At 38.7% G+C, this 23,634-nt stretch overlaps 2 protein-coding genes across 3 annotated transcripts in view; one reads left to right on the top strand and one right to left on the bottom strand.

Moving 5' to 3' along the window:
- gsk3bb (glycogen synthase kinase 3 beta, genome duplicate b) overlaps positions 1 to 15,637 on the bottom strand; it is a 32,251-nt gene extending 16,614 nt beyond the window's left edge. Inside the window, exons 1-3 of the mRNA XM_052126629.1 lie at positions 15,497 to 15,637; positions 2,778 to 2,971; positions 2,020 to 2,103 (exon numbers count right to left, since the gene is read on the bottom strand). Coding sequence (XP_051982589.1) covers positions 2,020 to 2,103; positions 2,778 to 2,971; positions 15,497 to 15,584 — 366 coding nt within the window. The 5' untranslated portion in view covers positions 15,585 to 15,637. The remainder of the gene's footprint in view (positions 1 to 2,019; positions 2,104 to 2,777; positions 2,972 to 15,496) is intronic.
- The window catches only part of taf5 (TAF5 RNA polymerase II, TATA box binding protein (TBP)-associated factor), a 60,792-nt gene that overhangs the window by 33,576 nt on the left and 3,582 nt on the right, over positions 1 to 23,634 (top strand). The window contains exons 2-6 of one of the 2 annotated variants that reach the window (XM_052126627.1): positions 15,974 to 16,120; positions 17,456 to 17,955; positions 18,381 to 18,606; positions 22,554 to 22,869; positions 23,435 to 23,598. In XM_052126627.1, the coding sequence (XP_051982587.1) occupies positions 16,059 to 16,120; positions 17,456 to 17,955; positions 18,381 to 18,606; positions 22,554 to 22,869; positions 23,435 to 23,598 (1,268 nt within the window). In that variant the 5' untranslated portion in view covers positions 15,974 to 16,058. Of the gene's footprint in view, positions 1 to 15,973; positions 16,121 to 17,418; positions 17,956 to 18,380; positions 18,607 to 22,553; positions 22,870 to 23,434; positions 23,599 to 23,634 lie in introns of those variants that run through there. The other variant, XM_052126628.1, reaches the window with a different exon arrangement.

Here is a 23,634-nt window from a genome sequence, read left to right as displayed (position 1 = left end):
AATGATCTATTACTCTGAAAGCCCTGAAATAACCATCTCCACAGCATCTCAATCACAAAGGCTCAAAACAGACACTAAAGCTTTAAAAAAAAAAAATGAGACAACACAAGTACAGGAATTAAAGTGAGAGGGGAAAATCCACAGATTATTAAAAGAGATCCTCTAATTGCTCAAATGCCACTTTAGCATTTTCCATCCTATTACGCTTTATGTGCAGGCATGTACCCATTATTGCCAATTAAAATGACTGTTTAATTCAGTTTCACCAGTGGACCTACAATACATGCTCCATGCTCAATATTTCATTAAATTGAATCCAATTCCAGAATAAATGTACAATTAGGCATACATAGATCTCACTTTAGATTAGGTCACACAAAATGCTTAGTTTTTTATTACAACCTTTATTAAGCATTAATTGTTTTAATAGTAGGTTAATTAAGTCCTAAACCCCCAGTAGATCACAACTGACCTCTCTTTGTCACCAAATAAATGTCCTGACACTGTGCAAGAGTAACCATATACCTGCACTCCCTAGTCAATAATGTGGGTCTTTGTCATACAGTATAAATAGAGCTGGTGTAACAGTTTATCTACTCCAATACTAGGCTACCCATCACTCAAAAGTTTCCTACTGAGCGGTCAATGGCGGCTGCCGTGGTGACAGGTTATGGCAGACAGCTTGCCCTGGGGCAACAGCTATCACAGGATTACCAGAAATCCCATCTACAGATCAACACTGGACGGCATGAGCATTCAGTGCTGTTACCCACAACAAAAATATAACCCTGCTTGTTTGACAGGAGCTGACTTTTAGTCATGTATAGGTGAATTGCAAAAATAAATGTCAGGCCATTGTTCACCCCAAAATCTAAAGATTACATTTAAAAACTAATTTAATTTTAACCCCCATTCTCATTACTGTAATGCAAAACAATCTCATTCTCATTAATGTAATATGTTAATGAAATCATTCTGTTGAGGTACAACAAATACAAGAACACATAGATATATAAATAGATTACAATTTCAATAAAATATTATAATGAGAATAAGACTTTTTCAAATAATGGTAAAAATATTTTTTTCAAATTACTGTTATGAGAATGAGATTTTCTTCAATATGCGGTAATTATCAAATGAGATTATCAAATTTCTGTAATAAGATTTTTTTATACATTACAGTAATGATGATGAGATTTTGTAAAATTACTGTAATGAGATTTCTTCGAATTGCGGTAATGAGGACAAGATTTTTTTTTTCAAATTGCGTAAAGGAGGATGACATTTTTTTAAATTACAGTAATGAGAATGAGATTTTTCAAACTGCAGTAATGAGAATGAGATTTTTTTTCGAATTACGGTAATGACAAAAAACAAAAATCGAAATAAGGTAATAAAAATGAGATTGTTTCCCATTACGATAATGAGAACTAATAGAATCAGTTCTCGATGTGGGCCGGTACCAGAAACGATGCAGAAATGTTTGGCACAGTACAAGCAGCTATTCTTGCTTTCCAGCAGCTCTTAGGAGTAGCAAGGGCATGGATTTAATCCCACTTGATCTGAACACTGATCACAAAGCAGAATATAATATCAAATTAAAATGTCACGAAAAATCCATTATTATCTTTTCTTATTTTTTTTCTTCTGATTCTGTGATGAAAAATGATGCAGACATTTTCTTGACAGATTTTGTGAAATTCACAAAATGTGAAATAACTTGCTTTTGTTCTTTTAGACAAAAGGAAACTCTAAATAGAGTATGAACCTTTAGTTAAGAGTCTGCTTGTGTCCAGAGTATTAAACAGTATACAAAGAAAAAAATACCTGCAGGGTTCTGCTGTGGACAGCTATTTTACAGGTTTGTTGCTGAACTGAATTTCAATTAGGGAAAGGATATTTACCCCTCTACCAAAAACTTTTGCTGGAAACTGATGGGCAGGGTGTTTCATGGCCTTGAATAACACGGTACTATTCAGAAAGATTGAAGAATGAGGAATTAAAAGCAGGACTAACTTTGTCTCCGCTGGAGTAGAAGAAGTACCGCAGACGTACAATGTTACAGTGGTCTAATTTCCTCATGATCTGTAGCTCCCGATTCTGACCCATTCATATGCATTGAGAGAGAGAGAGAGAGAGAGAGAGAGAGAGAGAGAGAGAGAGAGAGAGAGAGAATCATCAATATCATATTCTGTGCAAACAGTGGAAACAGTATCAGATACACTTTTTGAGTCAATGTAAATCTTAATTTATGATAATAAATCAATAATAATCAGGGCAAATTGAGAGACTTGGGTCCATTTAAAGATATATATCTTTATTCAACAAAGCAATGTAAAATACCCCAATTCTCATTACCGTAATTCATCTGATTACTGTAATAGTATTTTTTGTGTACACTGATTTCTTCCATCAAAATGATAAAAAAAAATGAAAGGCAGTACTAAGGGAGTAATATTATGATGTACAAATACTTTTTTTTTATTGTGGTAATGTGAATATCATAATTAATATAATAATTTAGCAAATTGTAGTAATGAGAATTGGGGTCATGAAAATAATCTCACAATGTAAAAAATCTTAATGGCCTGAAAAGCATTCATTTTATATATGCAAAATATAATTTCTCCTTTTTTATTTTTATTGAGGAGTAAAATAGGACCAGGACATTTTCTTGAATGTTTCATGGAGTCAGCGTATAGGCCAATATGTCCTGCCAATGTAATCGGAGTGCATACATGAGAACAACCAACCAAAGATATACACATTTATACCTTAAATCTTTTATCCTGTAGAACCTTCTTTATGGCCACCAGCTCACCAGTGTCACAGAGCTTTGCCTGATATACGACTCCAAATGACCCGTTCCCGATGACCTTTGTGTCTGTGTAGCTGACCTCCTGAGGTCGATCGGGACCCTGACCGGGGGTCACAGCAACTGTTGTAACTTTACTGCCATCTTTATCTCCTAAAGAAAAAGATGAAAGAGAGACAATACATTCAAACGTACTTTGGACATTGCTTTGATTCAACAAAGCAATGTCCAAAGTACGTTTGAATGTATTGCTGATCTAGTTTAATATCCCAGCATGCTTCTTTTTTTCTTTTTTACAAAGTCACAAGAGCTAAAGGTGTTACAATGCTCTTCAATGTGTGATCCTGTGCGTGTGTGTGTGTGTGTGTGTGTGTGTGTGTGTGTGTGTATATAAAGTGCCTACTGTGTCCTCATTCACCTGAGCTAGTTCGAGTATAACACATTGTTTCACACCTTCATTTTCAGACCACTGAGGAAGCACTTGACAACAGCAAAATGGAAAATATATTAATACATTCAAAAGTCATAAAACAGAATTATACTTCACTAGTCGTCCCCAACTTTAAAGAAGCTTAATTCAATAAAATTCCTTTTTCTTCTCTGCGTACTCACATTTTAATTTACAACAGTATTTCACTCTTTATAAAATAACTTTTGTAACAAATGTAACAAAATATCTGCTTTATTTGGTCAACCAGCTCTTTATAATCAAGTTTCTCTGAAGTCCAGTAATAGAACCTTACGTAATATTGAATATAACTTAGCACAGAAAAGGTTAGTACGAACCTTTTTCACACTTTTATACAAGTAAATGTGTATAATGTTTACCTTTTGTAGCTTTACTTTCAAAACAATGTATATTTTAACGTTGATGGGCTGGCATATTCACTTCAATTGTAAGCGACTTTCTGTAACAGGGATATATATTTTTTGTTTTATATATATAAAAGAGGCACAAGTTGAAAATATTTGTTATGGTAGTTAACAGTAAGCCACAAATGCTATCAATTGATCTTAACTTGCATTGCTTTAATCTGTAAAATTTGCCATTTCAAATGGAAACTAAACCCTTTTCTCGCCAAACTTGCCGCAAATTTCCCACTCATTATATTCACATGCAAATGAGTTTGTGATTCGCCGCAAATGTTTGCCAGAAGTTTCCATTAGTGGTGAACCTGCAGCAAACCTTTGGCCACAATGAATAGTTTGCCGCAATAGTTTGCAGCTCATTTGCATCTGAAAATAATGAGTGGCGAATTTGCTAGAACTCTCGATTTTTGTAAGGGAAGCTAGATTGGGAATCATTGTTTAAAGAGTGATCTAATCCGAGTCTAAGCGGAAGTCATGGAAATCACTCATTAGGTGCGTCCCAAACCACACACACTTGTGCACTATTCTACGCCATTTTAGAGTGTATGTAGTAACAGTAGTATGCTAACACAGAAAATGCAACAAAAAGGACTGTACTACGAGTACCAGGATGATGCACTTATTTCAACCGACACTTTATGCACACTGCGCTTGCGGCAAGTAGTGGAAGGGGCAGAGTTACCTGGCCGTCTTGCTGGTCTGACAAAACAATTGTAAATAATTGAGAATGTAGCAACTAGCAGAACTTCATTGAAGACAGCATTTTACAAATGAAAGATGACTGCTTTACCATCACACCCCATTGTGTGAATTTGTACGTTGTAGAGCTGTCACGATTATGACATTTGACAGACGATTAATTGTCAGACAAATAATTGCAATATTGACAATTAATTGTCTGTTTGAGTGCTATGACGATTAATGGTCTCTTTAGGGATTTTACGATTGTCATATAAATCATCATATTTCTTAAGGTGCATGTGTGCTTCATACATTTTAAGAAATACTTTTTACATATTTAACTTCAAACATATAAATCAATGTTTTATCAGTGAAATATCATATTTCATTTTAAGGCTTTAAAACTATATGAATGACATTAAAATGTGTTTTCAGATATCAAAATATTACAAAATACTTATGTTCGTAGCATTTATATATTTGCTTAAAATGCCCTTAATTGGGCCTTAAAATGTGATTGGAATTTAAAGTGCACAATAATAACGTTTATCTCAATTAACTGCGCTCGGTCGATTATTTAATAATCGCAACAGACCAAGTATGTTGTTTGAGATACAAGTGTTGAACTGAGGTTGGCTAACTTGCTAAAGCTAGCTGCAACACAATACATGTGTACGAAACGTCACTTCAGCTGTTACACACCGAATGCTTCTGTTAAGTAAAAAAAATTAAGTGGCCCATTTGGGACAATATTACACTTTGAAAATTCATACACTACATGGTTGAGTGCATAGTGGCATAATTTGTTTCCCAAACCACACCCCACAATCATAACTAAACCCTCAGGAATGTTTTCATTGGTCATCTCAATCACACAGTCACCTGTGAATAGTACAGACTCCAGGGCTGCGTTCCACATCACTTTTAACATCCACGCTAACTCCCCTAAGCACTTCCATTTGTGGGAATCCCCGCCGCCATTTTGGAAGTCCATCCCACTTCGTTAAGTGAGCGAGGGAACTTTCTACTGACAGCCCCTTAACCCCTCAATTTTGACCGAGGGAGCGAGCCTACTCTGATGTACGCTTCAGGCAGATCCATATCCTATAATGCAACTCGATTGTGACAGTAAATTGCATTTCATCAGCCACACACCCACACAAATGTAATGTTTGATGGAAGTGAAGTTCGGTCAATTAAGCAGTTTAGAAAAGTTACATTGAGATTTAACAGCATAATACTTGTAGCTACCTTAAAGCAGCAGCCTTCAACATGCTCCAAGTGATCAAGTGTTAAGGGTGTTCCAGTTAAAGCCGTTGCACATCTTACGCCAGTGGTGGACACTCGTGCAATGTAGTCTAGAAAGATCGTGATTTAATCCGATGCTGACCAACGGTAAAATAAGCCTGCCGGTAGTTTTCAGTAAGGGTGTGGCTTGTGTTTAAGTGGTTTTGGGGGGGGGGGGGATCAAGCGTGTATAGTGTGACATGTGGGACACAACTATTATCAACTAGGAAATAACACCAACTAACCATCAGTGACTTTATATCATCTGAGATGTTCTGAAGCCTGAATTCATCACTATAAGGTGAAGATCACTCCTATAATGTCCATATTTCACATTCTCAATGACTGACAGAAAGGTGTCAACCATTAACATCAACCATATTTAGGTGTGATGCATGAGTTCAGAGATTTCTGTGGAAAGGAAAAAGAGAGAGTAAGGGAGATGATCATTTGCTCTTTAACACTAGAAATAATGACGTTAGGGTGAGTACATTTTCATCTTTGTTTGAACTATAGTAGCATAATTAAAATAATATGTAAGGATAATATGTAATGAAATTAGTATGAGTGTCTGCGTGTACGTTTGGCAGGTCAAGTGAGTGGTGGTGTAAAGAGCAGATAGAGTGCACGTTCAACACAAGGAAATGTGATGAGTCAGAGGGTGTGAGCGTGCACACAATCTTGTGCGATGAGCTAATAAGGTCTCTGCTACCAAACTTACGCAGCATGGAATTTTTATTGAGTTACAGCCCATTACTAACACAGGTCATCTTTCCATTCCTGCTCCTCTGACACATCCAGCTCAGCCGGTCATTTAGCAATTCAGATAAACCAAGTCATTTAATAGAAGTCTCAGATTAGATTTAATCTTCTCATGTCTAAGAAATGTCTCATTACAGCTACAGCATTAATCATGTTATATCATATACAGAAGGATTATCCCTTCCCTACACCACTGCTTAGAACACATGTAAATTAATTGATCATGAATAAACATGAATTAATCTTAAATATGGTAAGGGCTGCAGAATTCCACAGAAAGTTTCACACATACCACACCATAATATTATATTGTAAAATGTTCTGATTAAATATTGTTTAAATACATGGTGAAATTTCAATATGGTGATGCTTTAAATTACCAATTAGAGTTGACTTCTGACCTTTTTGTTTTTAGCCCCACATTAAAAATGCTATTGACCACTGGTAACTAACAACTATTCCCATTTGCCATTTCAACAGACAAGCTTGGGTTATTTTCCAACGAAAGGTCAGGGTGTTAAAGACAAGAGCACACTATGATACATGCAGTCAGTTCCTGCGACTCACAGTCTTGTTTCCTGTGGTGCACACATTACACAACAGATCGCAGACTGGGTGTATCAACTGCATGACCATTCGGACCGACAGGCCCTGTGTAGACCTGGTATTAAGATGTGTTTTGGGTGATTTGATCACAAGAGAGTCTGTGACGAGGAGGCAGGTGGGGCCGGGCCGTGACTACGCACGCCCAGCCCCCAATTGGGCTAATCAGACGAGAAGAGGGCTAAATGCTGCGGAGAGCGGCAGTTCGGGAGAAAGAGAACCACATGCAGTTGCCATGTGTACGTTTGTGTTGTGTCTTTTTGTTTAAATTAAATATTATTTTGACTGTTCAGCCTGTTCCTGCCTCCCCCTTTCCCAACCTTAACCTTGTTACATTGGTGCCGAAACCCAGGAAGGAGGAGGCATGCGCTGTAGTGTAGTCCTCGCCAATGCCATCCACCCAAAGGAGAAGCCACTTGGAGCTGTGGAGCCGCTGCCAGGGGTGGAGGAGTTCCCTACCAGCTGCCAAAACGCAGAGGGGTGTTCCATCTGCCAGGGGTTGGAAGACTGGCTCTGGTCCACCCAGGGAGGAGCAGCTGTCGTCTGCAGAGGGTCAAGTGGTGATCGAGGACCAGGCGATGGTGTGTCTGGGAAACAGGCGAGCAAGTTTTTTTTCTCTCTTTCCTCTCTCTCTCTCACGTTGCTCCGCCTTGCACTTTTCCTCTCCTCTTTTTTAGTTTTCTTCCTCCACTCACCCCCCTACCCAGCCCTAGAAAGGCAGGGAAAAGCCTCCCGGCAGGAGGAGTGTGACGAGGAGGAGGGTGGGGCCGGGCCGTGACTACGCACGCCCAGCCCTCAATTGGGCATATCAGCCAAGGAGAAGGATAAATGGAGCAGAACGCGACAGTTCAGGAGAGAGAGAGCCACATGCAACTGCCATGTGTGTGTTTGTATTGTGCCTTTTTGTTTATATTAAATATTATTTTGACTGTTCAGCCGGTTCACGCCTCCTCCTTTCCCAACCTTCATCACAATTACACCTGGTCGTCTCTTTTGACCACTTGTGATTTCTGATTTCCTGACATCAATGATAACATGCATCAATCATTAGAAAGTGTATTATTGAATGATAAAAATAGAGTAAGGAGTTGGCCAACCCGGCATCTAATTAAAGAAAAGATATTGGAGGTGTGGGTTAGAGCAACATTGACTTATATAAAGCACTCAAACATTTTGAGTTTGCTATTCACAAGAAGCATCTGCTTACGTGGAAAATGCCTTGCAAAAAAAGAGATCTCAGAAGACCTACGATAAAGAATTCTTGCTTTGCATAAAGCTGAAAAGGGCTGCAAAATGATCTCGAAGAGCTTAGATATTCATCTATCCGCAGTTAGACAAATTATCTATGATGGAGACTATTTAGTACTGTGGGTACTCTCTCTAGAAGGGGCCGTCCAGCCAAGATGACTGAAAGGGCTCCACGCAGAATGCTTAATTAGGTAAAAAGAACCCTAGAGTGACAGATAAAGACTTGTAGGAATCATTGGAACTGGCTAACATATCTGTTCTTGTGTCTAATATACAGAAAACATTAAACAGGCATAATGTCTATTTCATCACACCACGAAGGAAGCCACTGCTTTCTAACAAAAACATTGCTGCTTGCCTGAAGTTTGCCAAAGACCACCTTTACACTCCACAACGCTACTGGGAAAATGTTTTGTGGACTAATGAAACTAAGGATGAATTGTCTGGGAAGAACACGCAGCACTACGTATGGCATAAAAAGGGCACAATGAAATACCAACATGAAAACATCATCCCAACGGTGAAGTTAGGTGGAGAGAGCATCATGATTTGGGGCTGCTTTACAGCCTGGACCACTTTCCATCATCAAGGGAAAAATTAATTCCCAAGTTTATCAAAATATCATAGGATAATGCCAGGATTGCTGTGCACCAGCTGAAGCTCAGTACAAGTTTGGTGATGCAGCAGGACAATGACCCTAAACATCAAAGTAAATCAACTACAGAATGGCTTCAAAAAAAGAAAATCCACCTTTTAGAGTGGCCCAGTCTGGGCCCAGACCTTAACCCAATATAGATGCTGTGAAATGACCTCAAGAGAGCCGTTCACACCAGAGCTGAATACACCACTACTGGAAAAATATGGTTGAAATATGGCTGAGCTGAAATATGAAAGAAAACAGTTCTTTAAGGAAGAATGGTCCAAAATTCCTTCTGAACATAGTGCAGGTCTAATCCACAGCTACCGGTAATGCTTGGTTGAGGTTATTGCTGCCAAAGGAGGATCAACCAGTTATTAAACCCAAGGGTTCACATACTTTTTATACAGCACTGTGAATGTTTAATGGGATGTGTTCAGTAAAGTCGGTTATTTAATTTTGAAGGGTAAGTTTAAACTCGTTTTATTAGGCGGTGTTCTGCTGCTGTGGCAATACGAGACCAATGTCTGAATGTGTTTGAAGTGGACAAATTTAAACAGTTTGGCCCCCGTTACAGATGTCTTTAGCATCATCCTGCTTCAAACGGATCGCCCAAAATGCATCTTAAAATTACGATATCGAAATTAATTCACGAACTTGCGCAGTTTATTCAATATAACATTTCAACAAACTTGAATGAATGGCTCACACCTGTTTATAAACTTATTTGCAATTATATGCAAAGAAAAGAAGAAAATGCTAAAGGCAGTGGGTAAGGAGATTTTTAAATAATGTTTTGCCTCCTGCTTCCCAATACATTGCTCTCTTGCACTCTCTCTATATTTCATTGGCTTTGGCTCATTGTAGTCTATCGCTCATCTAGATATCAAGCTGGTTTGAAATCCGTCGTAGTGTCTGCGACTAGTCGGGGCATGTTGCAGGAGTGCACACACTACAGGACTGTTAGTCATGAGATCTGAGATTTCCTGTCGCAGACCAGTCGCTGACTCAAAACATTAAAGGGGTCAAGCTTGAGTCGTGCAGTAGAGCGCAACAGGCTTAAAACGCTGTTGCCGGTTTGCTTTCAATAGTCAATAACACGTTTTTTCAATGACGTAACAATTTCTTCAAACAATGAAGGCAGATATGCCTTTCTATACCAGACTTCATTACAGCCCATGTAATATTCATTCAATATTTACCAATTTATGAGCACATTTAACTAATTTAAAACATTTAACGAACTGTTTACTGAAATTAATTCCCATGGGACGATCAGTATATCATGTCTGAGTGAGCAACATTAAACCAATGGTTTACCAAAGGTACAGTTGTCACATTTTACTTAAATATAATCCACAGAATTCCATAATTTTCACAATTTGACAAATATGTGCAGATTCCATATAAGCTTACCAATAGATATATATATATATATATATATATAAACTTATCTATAATAGTGCTGTCAGGGATAACTACATTACGGTTACTTTAAAACGCAATAGTATATTCTTTGATATCAGCAATAAAATGCCACTTCCCATCTATGAGCCTGCTACTATGTGCTCTGACAAACCGGTCTAGACACTTACTGATCTGCCAAGTGATGATAATGAGTATGTCGCACAAACAGTCAGGTGTTGTAGCTCCTCTTTAGGGCACACCCAGTGGAGAAAGTCACACTGCTTCAGGCCTGGGTGTTGCTATGGCAGCAGCATGAGTCAGCTGGTGAGACTAAAGGCGGTTTTACACAAGACGTGGTGGGCAGCAGGCTTTGCTTGCAATCTTGCCGCTTTTCGTTTGTACAGGCGATTTCCCATTTCACATGAGAATCGGTGCGAAATGCGCCAGTAGAAGTGTAATAATGCCACCCATTGATTCAGATCAGTTACTGCGTCTGAGGCTGAACAATGTAGGCTAATTGTAAATATTGATGCCGTCTTGCCACCTGTCTTCACATTTAATGAGTTCCGCATTTTCTTTAATGACTAAAGAAACAGACAGCATGTTGCTTCCTATTTTTACTGGCAAGTTGGTATAGTATAAATAACATCATATCAATAATTACAATGGAAGGGCTACAAATGAGCATTCAATATCCACAAAACACTGCCTATAACCCATCTGGGCAATTGTATTTTCTGCATATCTAAAGTTGATGTTTCAGACACCTGTTGCGGAAGAGAAATTAAAGTATACGGTGCATGGCCTGCTAAATTGTCATGAAAATAATGTCACAAAGCAAAAAAAACACAGTATAATTTAATATTTCTTTCTTTTGATTTCAGGGTGGAATATGACCTACACATGTTCTTAACAGGGCTCACATGATTTGCCCAAGACATGTTTTTGATTTTGTAATAAAATAAGGAAGTTTTTGGTTAAGTAAACCAATCCTGACATGAAAACCATGCTGATTTCAGGGAACTAAAAAAGTAAATGTTTCATAACTTTGCAGAGTGCAATGCATCCCCAGGATGAATAGTGAAGAATCACTTAATGACAGAATCATTTGATGACTTCTAATGATCCATGTGAGAACAGGATATTACGCATGTGTAGGTGAAGATGTGTATTTGTTTGTTTACAAAGAGGCATTACCAGATTTACTCAGCAACTCTTTCGGATGAAAATGCATTAAGTGATAAAGGTTTTCAAAGTTTCCATTGGGTTGACTATGTCAGATTCATGGCCTAGCATTTAGTGTATTTATTTCAGATGCGTTGACCCATGGTACTCAAGAGACACAGGTTTGAATACAATCTGTTGTGTACTTTTTTACATGCAATGTAAGGGGCATTTGTCGGTTTTAGGGCGTGCCGCCATTATGAATTATGAATGAACCGAGCACTTTATTATGAACACCTGTACACCTACATATTCATGCGATTGACTAATCAGCCAATTGTGTGGCAGCAGTGCCATGCATAAAATCATGAAGTACGGGTCAGGATCGTCAGTTAATGTTCACATCAACCAAGAATGAGGGAAAAAAATGTGATCTCAGTGAGTTCGACCCTGGCATGATTGTTGGTGCCAGACAGGCTGGTTTGAGTATTTCTGTAACTGCTGATCTCCTGGGATTTTCAAGCACAACAGTCTCTAGAATTACTCGGAATGGTGCCAAAAACGAATACAAATAAAACATCTAATTTCCGCAAGGACACCAGAAAAAGCCAAGATGTAATTATCCACAAAGTACAGTTTACATGCAATCCCCACCCACAGGAATTATGTCAATAACATTTAAGCTGCATTTAAAGGGGTCATGACATGAGAAACCAAATTTGCCTTGATCTTTTGGTATATAAGAGGTCTTTGTATCATTAAAACGTCCTGCAAGTTTAATATTTTAAGACGTCCTCCCCATTCTAAACGAATCATTTATTTAATCAAGCTCAAAATACAGCTCGTTCTGGATTCATGGTTAGAAGTGACGTGTCGGTTAGAAGTGACGTAACAGCGTTTGCATATGACCGCCTCCAGCACAAGATAACTACGCTTTAAGCGCTAAGACAGCTACGCTCATTTCAGTATCGCCGTCGCCTCACAAGTGTTCAGTCGATGGACAGCGAGCTCTGACAGAGACTACTTGTGCACAGGAAAATTACGATGCCACACAGATGTGCTGTTCCTGGCTGTGGTCAAACAAAACCTCTGAATAAGCTGCCGAAAGATCCAGACGTCAGGGAAAAATGGATGCAGTTTATTTTTGCGGATGTCCCAGTCACGGCAGTGTTAACTTAAGCGTTTGTTCTGTACATTTTAAGGATGACTGTTTTGAGAACAAATCTCAATATGATGCTTTCTTTGCCAGAAAACTGTTGCTCAAAGATAAGTCCGTGCCGACTATTCTGGGAACAACGACGACGCAAACTGTAAGTAATCTATTTTAAACTTTAAACTACTTTTTAAAGCGCAATTTCATTCATTATGAATAATCACAGTGTTTTTACTTAGTTTACTTGCATATTGTTCTGGCTGGGAGCGTCAATAATTGATACATAGGCACTGACGTTAGCCAATCATAACAGTGGGCGTTAACACTGAAGTCTTAAATAGAAAACGCACCCAAAACAGACTGTTTGAATCAGAGGATGAGAAACAGGGTGGGAAAAGGTCATAAATCACTAGATTTTAAAAGTTTTTCTTAAAAAAAAATATATTAATACTATAATTGCACCTAAGGGAACATAATAATACAATAAAAAAAACCATGTCATGACCCCTTTAAGAAGTAAATCCACCTAGAAAAATAGTCCCACCTATAAAACGGTGATTTAGACAACTTTAAAGCTCAATTAACACACATTTTTTCCCAGAAGAGATAGTAAGCAAATTCTGTACTAAATACATGGAAAAACAAGAAATCAATTCTGGACAATTTCTGTCAAATCTCAAACCAAATATGTATCACAGAGTTTATATCAAATAGATTAACTTAATGACTATCTTCTTGGTTTCTACAAAACCCTTATACAGATAGCATGTGTTTAAAAGCAGGTCAAACAGTGCACTAAAATGTTAATTCGGCATATGCCCCCTTATTGTCAAGACACTAATAAAAGACTAGAGACAATTGGGAAAGAAGAAGAGTCAAAGGTGAGTCACTCGCAGCTCTCTGATCCTCCTTTCCTGAGGAGCGCAGTGGTGAGATATACATCATTAGTGCAGAAAATAAGTGATCCAGCTGGGCTGAGACTCAGGAGAGAGGTCTGTCAATCAAACACCATGGAGCATGGGTTCAAAGGAGGGAATGGACATTTTAACAGCCCTTACAACGATGCAAATAACACTGAGCCAGAGAGAAAGTGAGATATTAAAGGGACAGTTCACCCAAAAATGTAATGATTTTTTTCACCCTCGTGTTGTTGTAAACCTTGATGTCTTCCCTTTTTGATAAGTGTACAAGTCCAGAGCTTATAAATCAATACCAGGACAATTCAAGACTCTTAAAGGCACTAAAACATGCCCTGCTCTAAGTGAACAACCTGATACACTTTACAGATGTGTGCTGTTTGAGTCCATGTAGGAACAACTTCCCTGTTAAAACAATTCATCTGAACTTAGAGAAACCTATGCAAAGGAAAACAACCTGGTAAGTGGGTCTCAGAACAGATCAGACATCAATGATTTTCGCTGCTTGTTCGATTTACCTAATTAAAATTAACTAAAGCAACACAATTCTGGAACATTTTGTCACAACTTGATTTCATTGCGTTCTATCCATTTAAATTTGTAAAATGGACGTTTGCGTTGGCCACGTCCACACTAACACGTTCGCGTTTAAAAGTTTACGTTTTTGCCTTCTGTCCACACCGAGACGGCGTTTTAGACAGCGAAAACTATGCTTTTTCAAAAAACGCTCCCCCAATTTGATACATTTGAAAACGCTGTCTTCGCATTGTAGTGTGGATGGGTAAAATGGAGATATCTGAAAATGATGACATATTTGTTGTCATGTGACGCAGTCATGTGATCCATTTAACCCAAAATAATCAAGATGGCTGCCCATGTTGTAGCTTTGTTGTGGTGCCTGTTATTCACTTTGATAGCGTTGTTTAATATAAATGTTTCTTTGTACAACCTTCACATTACATTCCTCTAAAGGGGACGGGATGTTTACTCAGAATTGCTGTCCTGCGACAGAACGAGGACAATTGTGTTTCAGACCGTACATGGAATGTCGTTTTTATACATTTCATATAAAAAATGCTGTTTTCAAATGTATCTGGAATAATATTCGCGTAGGCTTAAATGCTTCTAAATTGGGACTACAAGATTACTTCTTGTGGTGTTAATATAGATTTGATGAAACTGGGCTGGCGATTTCCATTTCCCAGCATGCTTTGCTTGGGACTTAATCTCTTGGGAGAGTTAAGGTTAACATTTTTGCAACATGAATATAAAGAGGGATACTTGTTAGTGTTTCATATTTTATTATGTTTTATGATTTTAAAGAGTTGCTGTTCTAGTGGAGTTTTGGGGGTTACCATTATGGTGATGAGTGGAGCTTGAGCGAACGATGAGGTCAGGTATTTGTCGCAACATGAAATTGAGTGTTCGCATTGTTGAGCGATTGCTGCACTACACTTTGTAGTGCTTCCACCCAGCATGTATTTAGCATGCTAACATTCACTTTCACTAGTTAATACCTAAAGAAACAAGAGTTACATTTCCATGTCTAATTTTGTTGGGTTTACTCAATTCAACTAGTTTCTTTCTACACAATGCATTTGTGTTGAGATTACATAGTCATTTTTAGTTAAGAAAACTAATTTCAAACACCACTGTCCACTATTAAATCAAGTTTTGAGTGAGTTTTACCATTGCATCAAAACTACTGAGCTTTGCAATGATGCTCAGGTAGGGTACTTCCCTAGTACACAATGCAGCAAATGAGATCAGAGACAGGACCTGATCCATCACTTTATGCAAAAGGTGCAACATTATAGTGGGGGATAGATTGCATGACAAATGGTATATCATATACATCCATCATTATTATAACCAAAAGCCTATTTCTTGTGTTGTTTGGCCAGTACAGGCTATGATATGATGTAAAGAGAGGCTGAAATGATACTTACTGCTGACTTTCATGTTGCCAAAGGCTGAAGGCTGCGGCAATGGCTTGCAGCTCTCAGCAAATGAGGTGGTCCTAGGCCGGCCTGACATCTCCAAGACCCTTTTATTCTTTAACCACGATCCTTAGACTCCTTTTACACGAGAGCAAAAATGTGTGTCCCAAATGAACTCTCTGAAAATGCGTTTAAAGATAAACTACAGGAATATCGTCTTCTGGGATAATGAATTCAGTGACCGGCTTGTAGATGGAAATGTGCGCCCGTTAACTATCTAATATGCCTTTTAAAAGATCCAAAATAGGCATTTAGTCCAAGTATTACAGCTGCCTATGTGAAAGTCACAGGAAAATGTCCAGAAATCGCGGAAATCACATTATATTGAACACACATTCAGCCTATATCAGTTCATTTCAGCATATGTAGAGTTCATATCACTCAATAATAATATATCCGTTTTCTCTTTCACTTTATATTCTTCAGGTGGAGCCGGTTTATATAGCTAAAGCTGAAACCGAGACTTGCCATGGCCGCATCAGCCCATGAACATTGATCCAGATCCGATAAAATGCCAATAATTCAGTCCTCTTTCTTCAAAATGATTGGACGGATGTTGATGCCTCTTTCTTGGTAACTTATAAAACACGAAAGCCTTTATAAAGATGCTTATCTTCCTTTTTAGACCACACAGGTGACGTTAACGTCGCGCTGGATGCCTCCTACCTAAAGCATGTGAACGATAGCGCAGTACTCTCTCCCTCTCCTCTACGGTTGTTTTACATTTACGGGCTCTTTCTGTCTCTACGGGAAAAAACATTACGTCGTTTACGTACAAATGCGCGATGGAATGCGGAGCGCTTAGTTGAGCGACGCAACTTCGACGGGAATTGGAAATTGTGAACGCGCGCCCTCCATTGCGAAATGACACTCGGGGAAATGGGTGGAGATTCCGCAAGCCAATGGTGAAAGATGTAATTCTTTTTCCATTTAGGAGAATCACACTAAAAGAGAACTTCAGGATCCATGCCGAATTTTACAACCGAACTCCAAAGAGTCAAAATCGCTGGTGTGTTAAAAATAAGAAAATAATGCTAAATTAACGTTTTTGCTGAATATAGATTATTTGTATGATGGCGGAATACTTTGTCCTCTGGTTTTTGTTTATATATTATTGTATGTAAATGTGTGGGGTTATAGTACAAACTGTTTTTGGTTTAGCCAAAGTGCAAGGCAAGTCAGTGCACTCGGCGGCCATTTTTGGAACGCTCTCGGGCTGCTATTTTCTATTGACACAAGATTACGGTTGGTCAAGATTACGATCAAAGAAAATATTTAAATGGGCAGTTAAATATGACTAAAATGGAAATCACAAATGTGATTAAAGTGTTTCTTTAGCTCAGATTACGATAAAAACGCTATTTTCGACTGGCCAGCCAATGCGCATGCGCTTGCGCGTTCACGAGTTGACTCTCAGGCGATGTCTGTATCTAAAAGGGGATTGGCTCTTTTACTTGTAAGGCGGGATTTACTTTACTACGTCCGTATTGGGCGTTCGAATTTCTCCAATTCATTTTAATACAAGTGGTCCGTCTTGGACTAAACATGCTTTTTTTTAGCTCAGTAATTTTTTTTGAAGTATGTTTTACACTGACACCTAGTGGCATGAATGCTGCATCATTCAGAAACAGTAGTTTTGCAATTGTAGAAATTCAGAGTAAACCAGGATTCATTTAATCCATAAATTAATTTGTCAAATAACAGGGGCAGTTGCCGAGTTTAAGCGTGTAGTATTAAAATGGTCATATGATGCTAACATGACTGCCCCCATGAGGAAAAAAACAGCTTTTATAAAATTACCGATATGACTGAATTCTTCATCTCACATGAGTGGTCATTATTTTAATACATTTGTTTTAAAATTACTTGGAAGTACAACTTTTTAAATGACGAAAAAAAATTACTTAGTGCAGGGGGAGGGGGTGTAAAACCTATACTTCAAAACCCATGCGTCGTGACGTCACTCCTTCCTGCGCCGGGCAAAATGGCGGCTGTGCAAGATGGCCCGATGGAGCTGGAAAGCGAGAAAGAGACAAAGCCAGAAATTCTCAGCGATGGCTCGGCGAAACTCCCCGGGAGTACGGGGAGCGGGGCGCTCTCCTCATCGCCCCTCACTGCCGCCCCCGCCGGTGGAGCTCCGAAACCGGAGGAACAGCAAACTTTGATCGCAGTGCTGCAGTTCTTGAAGCGGAATAAACTGACGGAGTCGGTAGAGATCCTGCGGCGCGAAGCCGGTCTATCGGACGACCAGGAGGACTCACAAGCTCCCGATGCCGGCGGTGGAGGAGGGCCCGGTGCAGTAGGGAAGGGTGATGGGAATGGAGGGGACGCAAACTCTCTACTCAGCCGTGTGTCCATTGCAGCAGCAGCCGCCCCCCAGACCGCCCTGACTCCCATGCCTGCAAAGAGTGAGTTTCATCTACAAACTTACTGTCAAATATGATACAATACCATACTATACACGCGTTTGCATTTGTTGCATTATCAACATTGTTATTATGCACCAACATCAGTATTTTGTAGTACACTGAAGGCACTAACAATTTGAATGAATTTACACAGTGTTTCTTTTTGCTTTGATTTTACTTTAACTTTGCAAAAAATAAAGTACAAATGAAATTAATTATTCAGTTAATTTTGCATTAAAACTGTTGCAACAATATAGTTTATAATGTGACTAATATTATAAATGTGATTTTGAAGAGAATCCGTTATTCTTATAGACTCTCTTGCCTCCTTATGAATGCATTTGCACAGTGCTTTCTTAATTTGAGCAACATCTTTTGGGCTTTTTGGCACTGACTAGTTCACATGTTTATTTTGTCTGCTGTAGGCGCTGATAACCAGCCGGACGTCAGTGTTGTGCTGTCAGCATACAGCCAGCAGGGGGACCCCTCTCTGTACCAGGTGTATTACAGTGGCCTGAAGAACTTCATAGAGTCGGTGCTGGACTGTCACAGAGCGGAGCTCTCACAGCTCTTCTACCCTCTTTTCGTTCACATGTACCTGGAGCTGGTCTACAACAACCATGAGAACGAAGCCAAGGCCTTCTTTGAGAAGTCAGTATCAGATATTATTGCTGTCATTTGGTTGCAATGTTATAAAGTGTGAAATGTCAGTGATACTGATTGACAGACCAACCCAAAGTCATTCTGTTCTGTTCTGTCATATTACAGACTTTCTGTTCTGTCCTCCTATTCTGTTCAAGTCTGTTAAAAAAAATGTCAGTTCTATGTTGTTCTGTTCTGCTTATTCTATACTTGCACACTATTCCATTATGTTCCTGTCTTGTTCTATACTGTTCCATTATTTTCTGTTCTATTTATTCCTGTTCTATTCCATTCTATTGTATTTAGTCATGTTCCATTCCATTCTACTCTGTCCTGTTCTATTCTGTGCTGTTGTGTTCTATTCCATTCTACTCTGTTCTGTTCTATTCTGTGCTGTTGTTCTATTCCATTCTATTCTGTCCTGTTCTATTCTGTGCTGTTGTATTCTATTCTGTTCTGTTCTATTCTGTGCTGTTGTTCTATTCCATTCTATTCTGTTCTGTTCTATTCTGTGCTGTTGTGTTCTATTCCATTCTACTCTGTTCTGTTCTATTCTGTGCTGTTGTGTTCTATTCTGTCCTGTTCTATTCTGTGCTGTTGTGTTCTATTCCGTTCTATTCTGTGCTGTTGCTATTCTGTCTGTTCTATTCTGTGCTGTTCTACTCTGTTCTGTTCTATTCTGTGCTGTTGTGTTCTATTCCATTCTATTCTGTCCTGTTCTATTCTGTGCTGTTGTATTCTATTCTGTTCTGTTCTATTCTGTGCTGTTGTTCTATTCCATTCTATTCTGTTCTGTTCTATTCTGTGCTGTTGTATTCTATTCTGTTCTGTTCTATTCTGTGCTGTTGTTCTATTCCATTCTACTCTGTCCTGTTCTATTCTGTGCTGTTGTATTCTACTCTGTTCTGTTCTATTCTGTGCTGTTGTTCTATTCCATTCTACTCTGTCCTGTTCTATTCTGTGCTGTTGTATTCTATTCTGTCCTGTTCTATTCTGTGCTGTTGTGTTCTATTCCATTCTATTCTGTCCTGTTCTATTCTGTGCTGTTGTATTCTACTCTGTCCTGTTCTATTCTGTGCTGTTGTGTTCTATTCCATTCTACTCTGTCCTGTTCTATTCTGTGCTGTTGTGTTCTATTCCATTCTATTCTGTCCTGTTCTATTCTGTGCTGTTGTGTTCTATTCCATTCTACTCTGTCCTGTTCTATTCTGTGCTGTTGTGTTCTATTCCATTCTATTCTGTCCTGTTCTATTCTGTGCTGTTGTTCTATTCCATTCTATTCTGTCCTGTTCTATTCTGTGCTGTTGTGTTCTATTCCATTCTATTCTGTCCTGTTCTATTCTGTGCTGTTGTATTCTACTCTGTTCTGTTCTATTCTGTGCTGTTGTTCTATTCCATTCTATTCTGTCCTGTTCTATTCTGTGCTGTTGTTCTATTCCATTCTATTCTGTCCTGTTCTATTCCATTCTATTCTGTCCTGTTCTATTCTGTGCTGTTGTGTTCTATTCCATTCTATTCTGTCCTGTTCTATTCTATGCTGTTGTTCTATTCTATTCTGTCCTGTTCTATTCTGTGCTGTTGTGTTCTATTCCATTCTATTCTGTCCTGTTCTATTCTGTGCTGTTGTGTTCTATTCCATTCTATCCTGTTCTATTCTATGCTGTTGTTCTCTTCCATTCTATTCTGTCCTGTTCTATTCTGTGCTGTTGTGTTCTATTCCATTCTATTCTGTCCTATTCCATTTTATTCAATTCTATACTTTCCCATCATGTTCCATTATTTTCTATTCTGTTCTGTTCTATTGTGTCCTGCTCTGTTCTATTCCATTCTATTGTATTTAGACCTGTTCTATACTGTTCTGTTCTCTCCTGTTCCAATCTACTGTATTTAGTCCTGTTCTATTCTATTTTATTCAATTCTATACTTTCCTATCATGTTCCATTATTTTCTATTGATTTCTGTTTTGGCCTGGTATGTCCTATTCCATTCTACTGTATTTAGTCCTGTTCTATTCTGTCCTATTCCAATCTACTGTATTTAGTCCTATTCTGTTCTATTCTATTTTATTCAATTCTATACTTTCCCATCATGTTCCATTATTTTCTATTAATTTCTGTTCTGTTCTATTGTATCCTGCTCTGTTCTATTCCATTCTATTGTATTTAGACCTGTTCTATTCTATACTGTTCTTTTCTGTTCCATTCTGTTCTGTCCTATTTTATTTTATTCAATTATATACAGTCCCATTATGTTCCATTCTATTCTATTAATTTCTGTTTTGTCCTGGTCTGTTCTATTCCATTCCATTTTCTGTTCTATTTGATTCTGTTGTATTTAGTCCTGTTCTATTCTGTCCTCTTCTATTTTATTCAATTATATACTGTCTCATTATGTTCCATTCTATTCTATTAATTTCTGTTTTGTCCTGGTCTGTCCTATTCCATTCTATTGTATTTAGACCTATTCTATACTGTCCCAACCTATTCTATTTTGTTTTGTCCTGTTCTATTCAATTCTGCCCTACTCTGTTCTTTTCTATTCTGTCCTGTTCTACTCTGTTCTGTTCTATCATAATCTAGTCTTTCTGTTCTGTCCTCCTATTATATTTTGTTCTGTTCTGTTTTGCCCCATTTAATTAATTCTGTTCAGTCAATTTCTATTATGTTGTCTTATTCTATTCTGTTTTGTCCTGTTTAATTCTCTTCTTTTCTGTACTATCCTATCCTGTCCTATTATGGTCTGGCCAATTCTATTCTTTCCTGTTGTTCTATTTTGTGCTGTTCTGTTCTATTCTGCCCTGTCCTATTCTATTCTGGTCTAACATATGGTGTCAAATCTAATCTGTTATGTTTGGTCCCCTCAAATATTCCCCTGTTCCATTATTTTCTGTTCTGTCCTATTCAAGTCCTATTTGTGTCTTTCTTTTCCATTCTATACTTTTCTGATTTGTCTTGTCTTATTCTATAGTTTTCTGTCCTGGGTCCTCATGTATAAACGTTGCATGCACACAAAAATGTTACGTATCTTCTCAAGCTCACGATGGGATTTATAAAAAAGTAAACTTGACGTGAAAATGTGCGTACCACTACACGAGCGGTACCCCTTGCGTATGTACTCTTTTACAGCTGTGTGTGAATTTTCAACTCCAATATCCAGACTGATTCTTATCTCTGCTTTTCATTAAATTGTGTTAAACTGTATTATCCCCCGTGTTCATAGTTTCTTGTACCGTTAAACTCGGTAGTCACGTGTCTGGATGGTGACAACCATATGGTAATTGTATGTAAAGGAGGTTACGCATAGTAAATACAGGCATTGTACACTCCATATATGGTTATTTCGGGGAGGAGACGGGATAGGGAATAAATCACGTGCATGTACGATCAATCATCCGCTAGCTGGGATACATCCGCTTCTGGCGTACATACGGTTTTATAAATCTGAAAATGGTTGTGTGTACGCACACTTTTAGGATAAAAATCTATGCAGAGTTTTGACACGAGGCCATTGTTCTGGTCTGTTCTGTTTTGTCCTGTTCTTTAACATTGTGCCTTATTCTATTCTGTCCTATTCTAGTCTTTCTGTTCTGTACTTCTATTCTTTTTTTCTTCCTATTCTGTTCTGTCATGATCTATTCTATTCTGAATTTCTGTCCTATTCTGTTCTGTCCTATTAAATTCATTCTGTTTTATTTTATTCAGTTTTGTCCTGTTCAGTTCACTCTGTTCTGTCATGTTCCATTCTGTTGTCTCATTCTATTCTGTCCTGTTCATTTATTTTCTGCTCTGTTCTATTCTGTCCTATCCTGTTCATTTTAGTCCATTCAAACTTTATTTTTAGAATTGATCAAGGATGTTATGGTAATGTCATTTGATTTTACAAAACTGTCATTGCTAGTCTGTGTTTACTGGCTCCTCAGCAGTGGTTTAAACAATTGTATTCATCACCTCTGATAGGTTTAGTGGTGATCAGGAGTGCTACTATCAGGATGATCTGCGTGTTCTCTGCGGCCTCACAAAGAAAGAGCACATGAAGGGGAACGAGGTCCTGCTGGACTTCCGCACCAGTCGCTTCGTGCTCCGCATCTCCCGAGACTCATACCAGCTTCTGAAGAGACACTTGCAGGAAAGGCACAATAACCAGATATGGAACATAATCCAGGAGCATCTGTACATCGACATTTTTGACGGCATGTCCCGCAGCAAGGGCCAGATCGACAGCATGTCCGGCAGTTTAGCAGGAGAGGCCAAAAGAGAAGCCAATAAAGCCAAGGTTAGATTTGTGGAGCAATTGTTTTTATGTAGAAGGGATGTTTTATTTTGTTTTGTATGTTTATCCCCTTTTTTCCCCAGTTTGGAATGCCCAATTCCCACTACTTGGTAGGTCCTCATGGTGGTGCGGTTACTCACCTCAATCCGGGTGGCGGAGGACGAGTCTCAGTTGCCTCCGCTTCTGAGACCGTCAATCCGCGCATCGTATCACGATGTTTGTTGTGCATGACACCGTGGAGACTCCAAGCATGTGGAGGCTCATGCTACTCCCTGCAAACCACGCACAACTTACCACGCGCCCCATTGAGAGGAAGAACCACTAATCGCAACCACGAGGAGGTTAACCCATGTGACTCTAACCTCCCTAGCACCTGGGCGAATTCGGTTGCTAAGGAGACCTAGCTGGAGTCACTCAACATGCCCTGGATTTGAACTCACGACACGTGGTAGTCAGCGTCAATACTCGCTGAGCTAACAAGGCCCCCATTGTAGAAGGAATGTTTCAAATGCTAAAGTTAGCTCCAGCATGTTTTACTTATGTACTGTGTTGTTACTAATGACATCAGGTATTCTACGGGCTGCTGAAGGAACCAGAGATTGAGGTCCCACTAGACGATGAAGATGAAGAAGCTGAGAATGAGGAAGGAAAGCCCAAGAAGAAGAAAACAAAGAAGGACAGTATGGGCTCCAAGAGCAAGAAACAAGATCCTAACGCCCCTCAGCAGAACAGGTATGCCAGGAGAATAGCATTCAGCTGCTGCAAAAA

This window comes from Xyrauchen texanus, chromosome 5 (genome assembly GCF_025860055.1).
Source record: "Xyrauchen texanus isolate HMW12.3.18 chromosome 5, RBS_HiC_50CHRs, whole genome shotgun sequence".
In the NCBI taxonomy this organism is placed as follows: domain Eukaryota; kingdom Metazoa; phylum Chordata; class Actinopteri; order Cypriniformes; family Catostomidae; genus Xyrauchen; species Xyrauchen texanus.
This window is presented reverse-complemented; position numbering and strand designations above follow the sequence as displayed.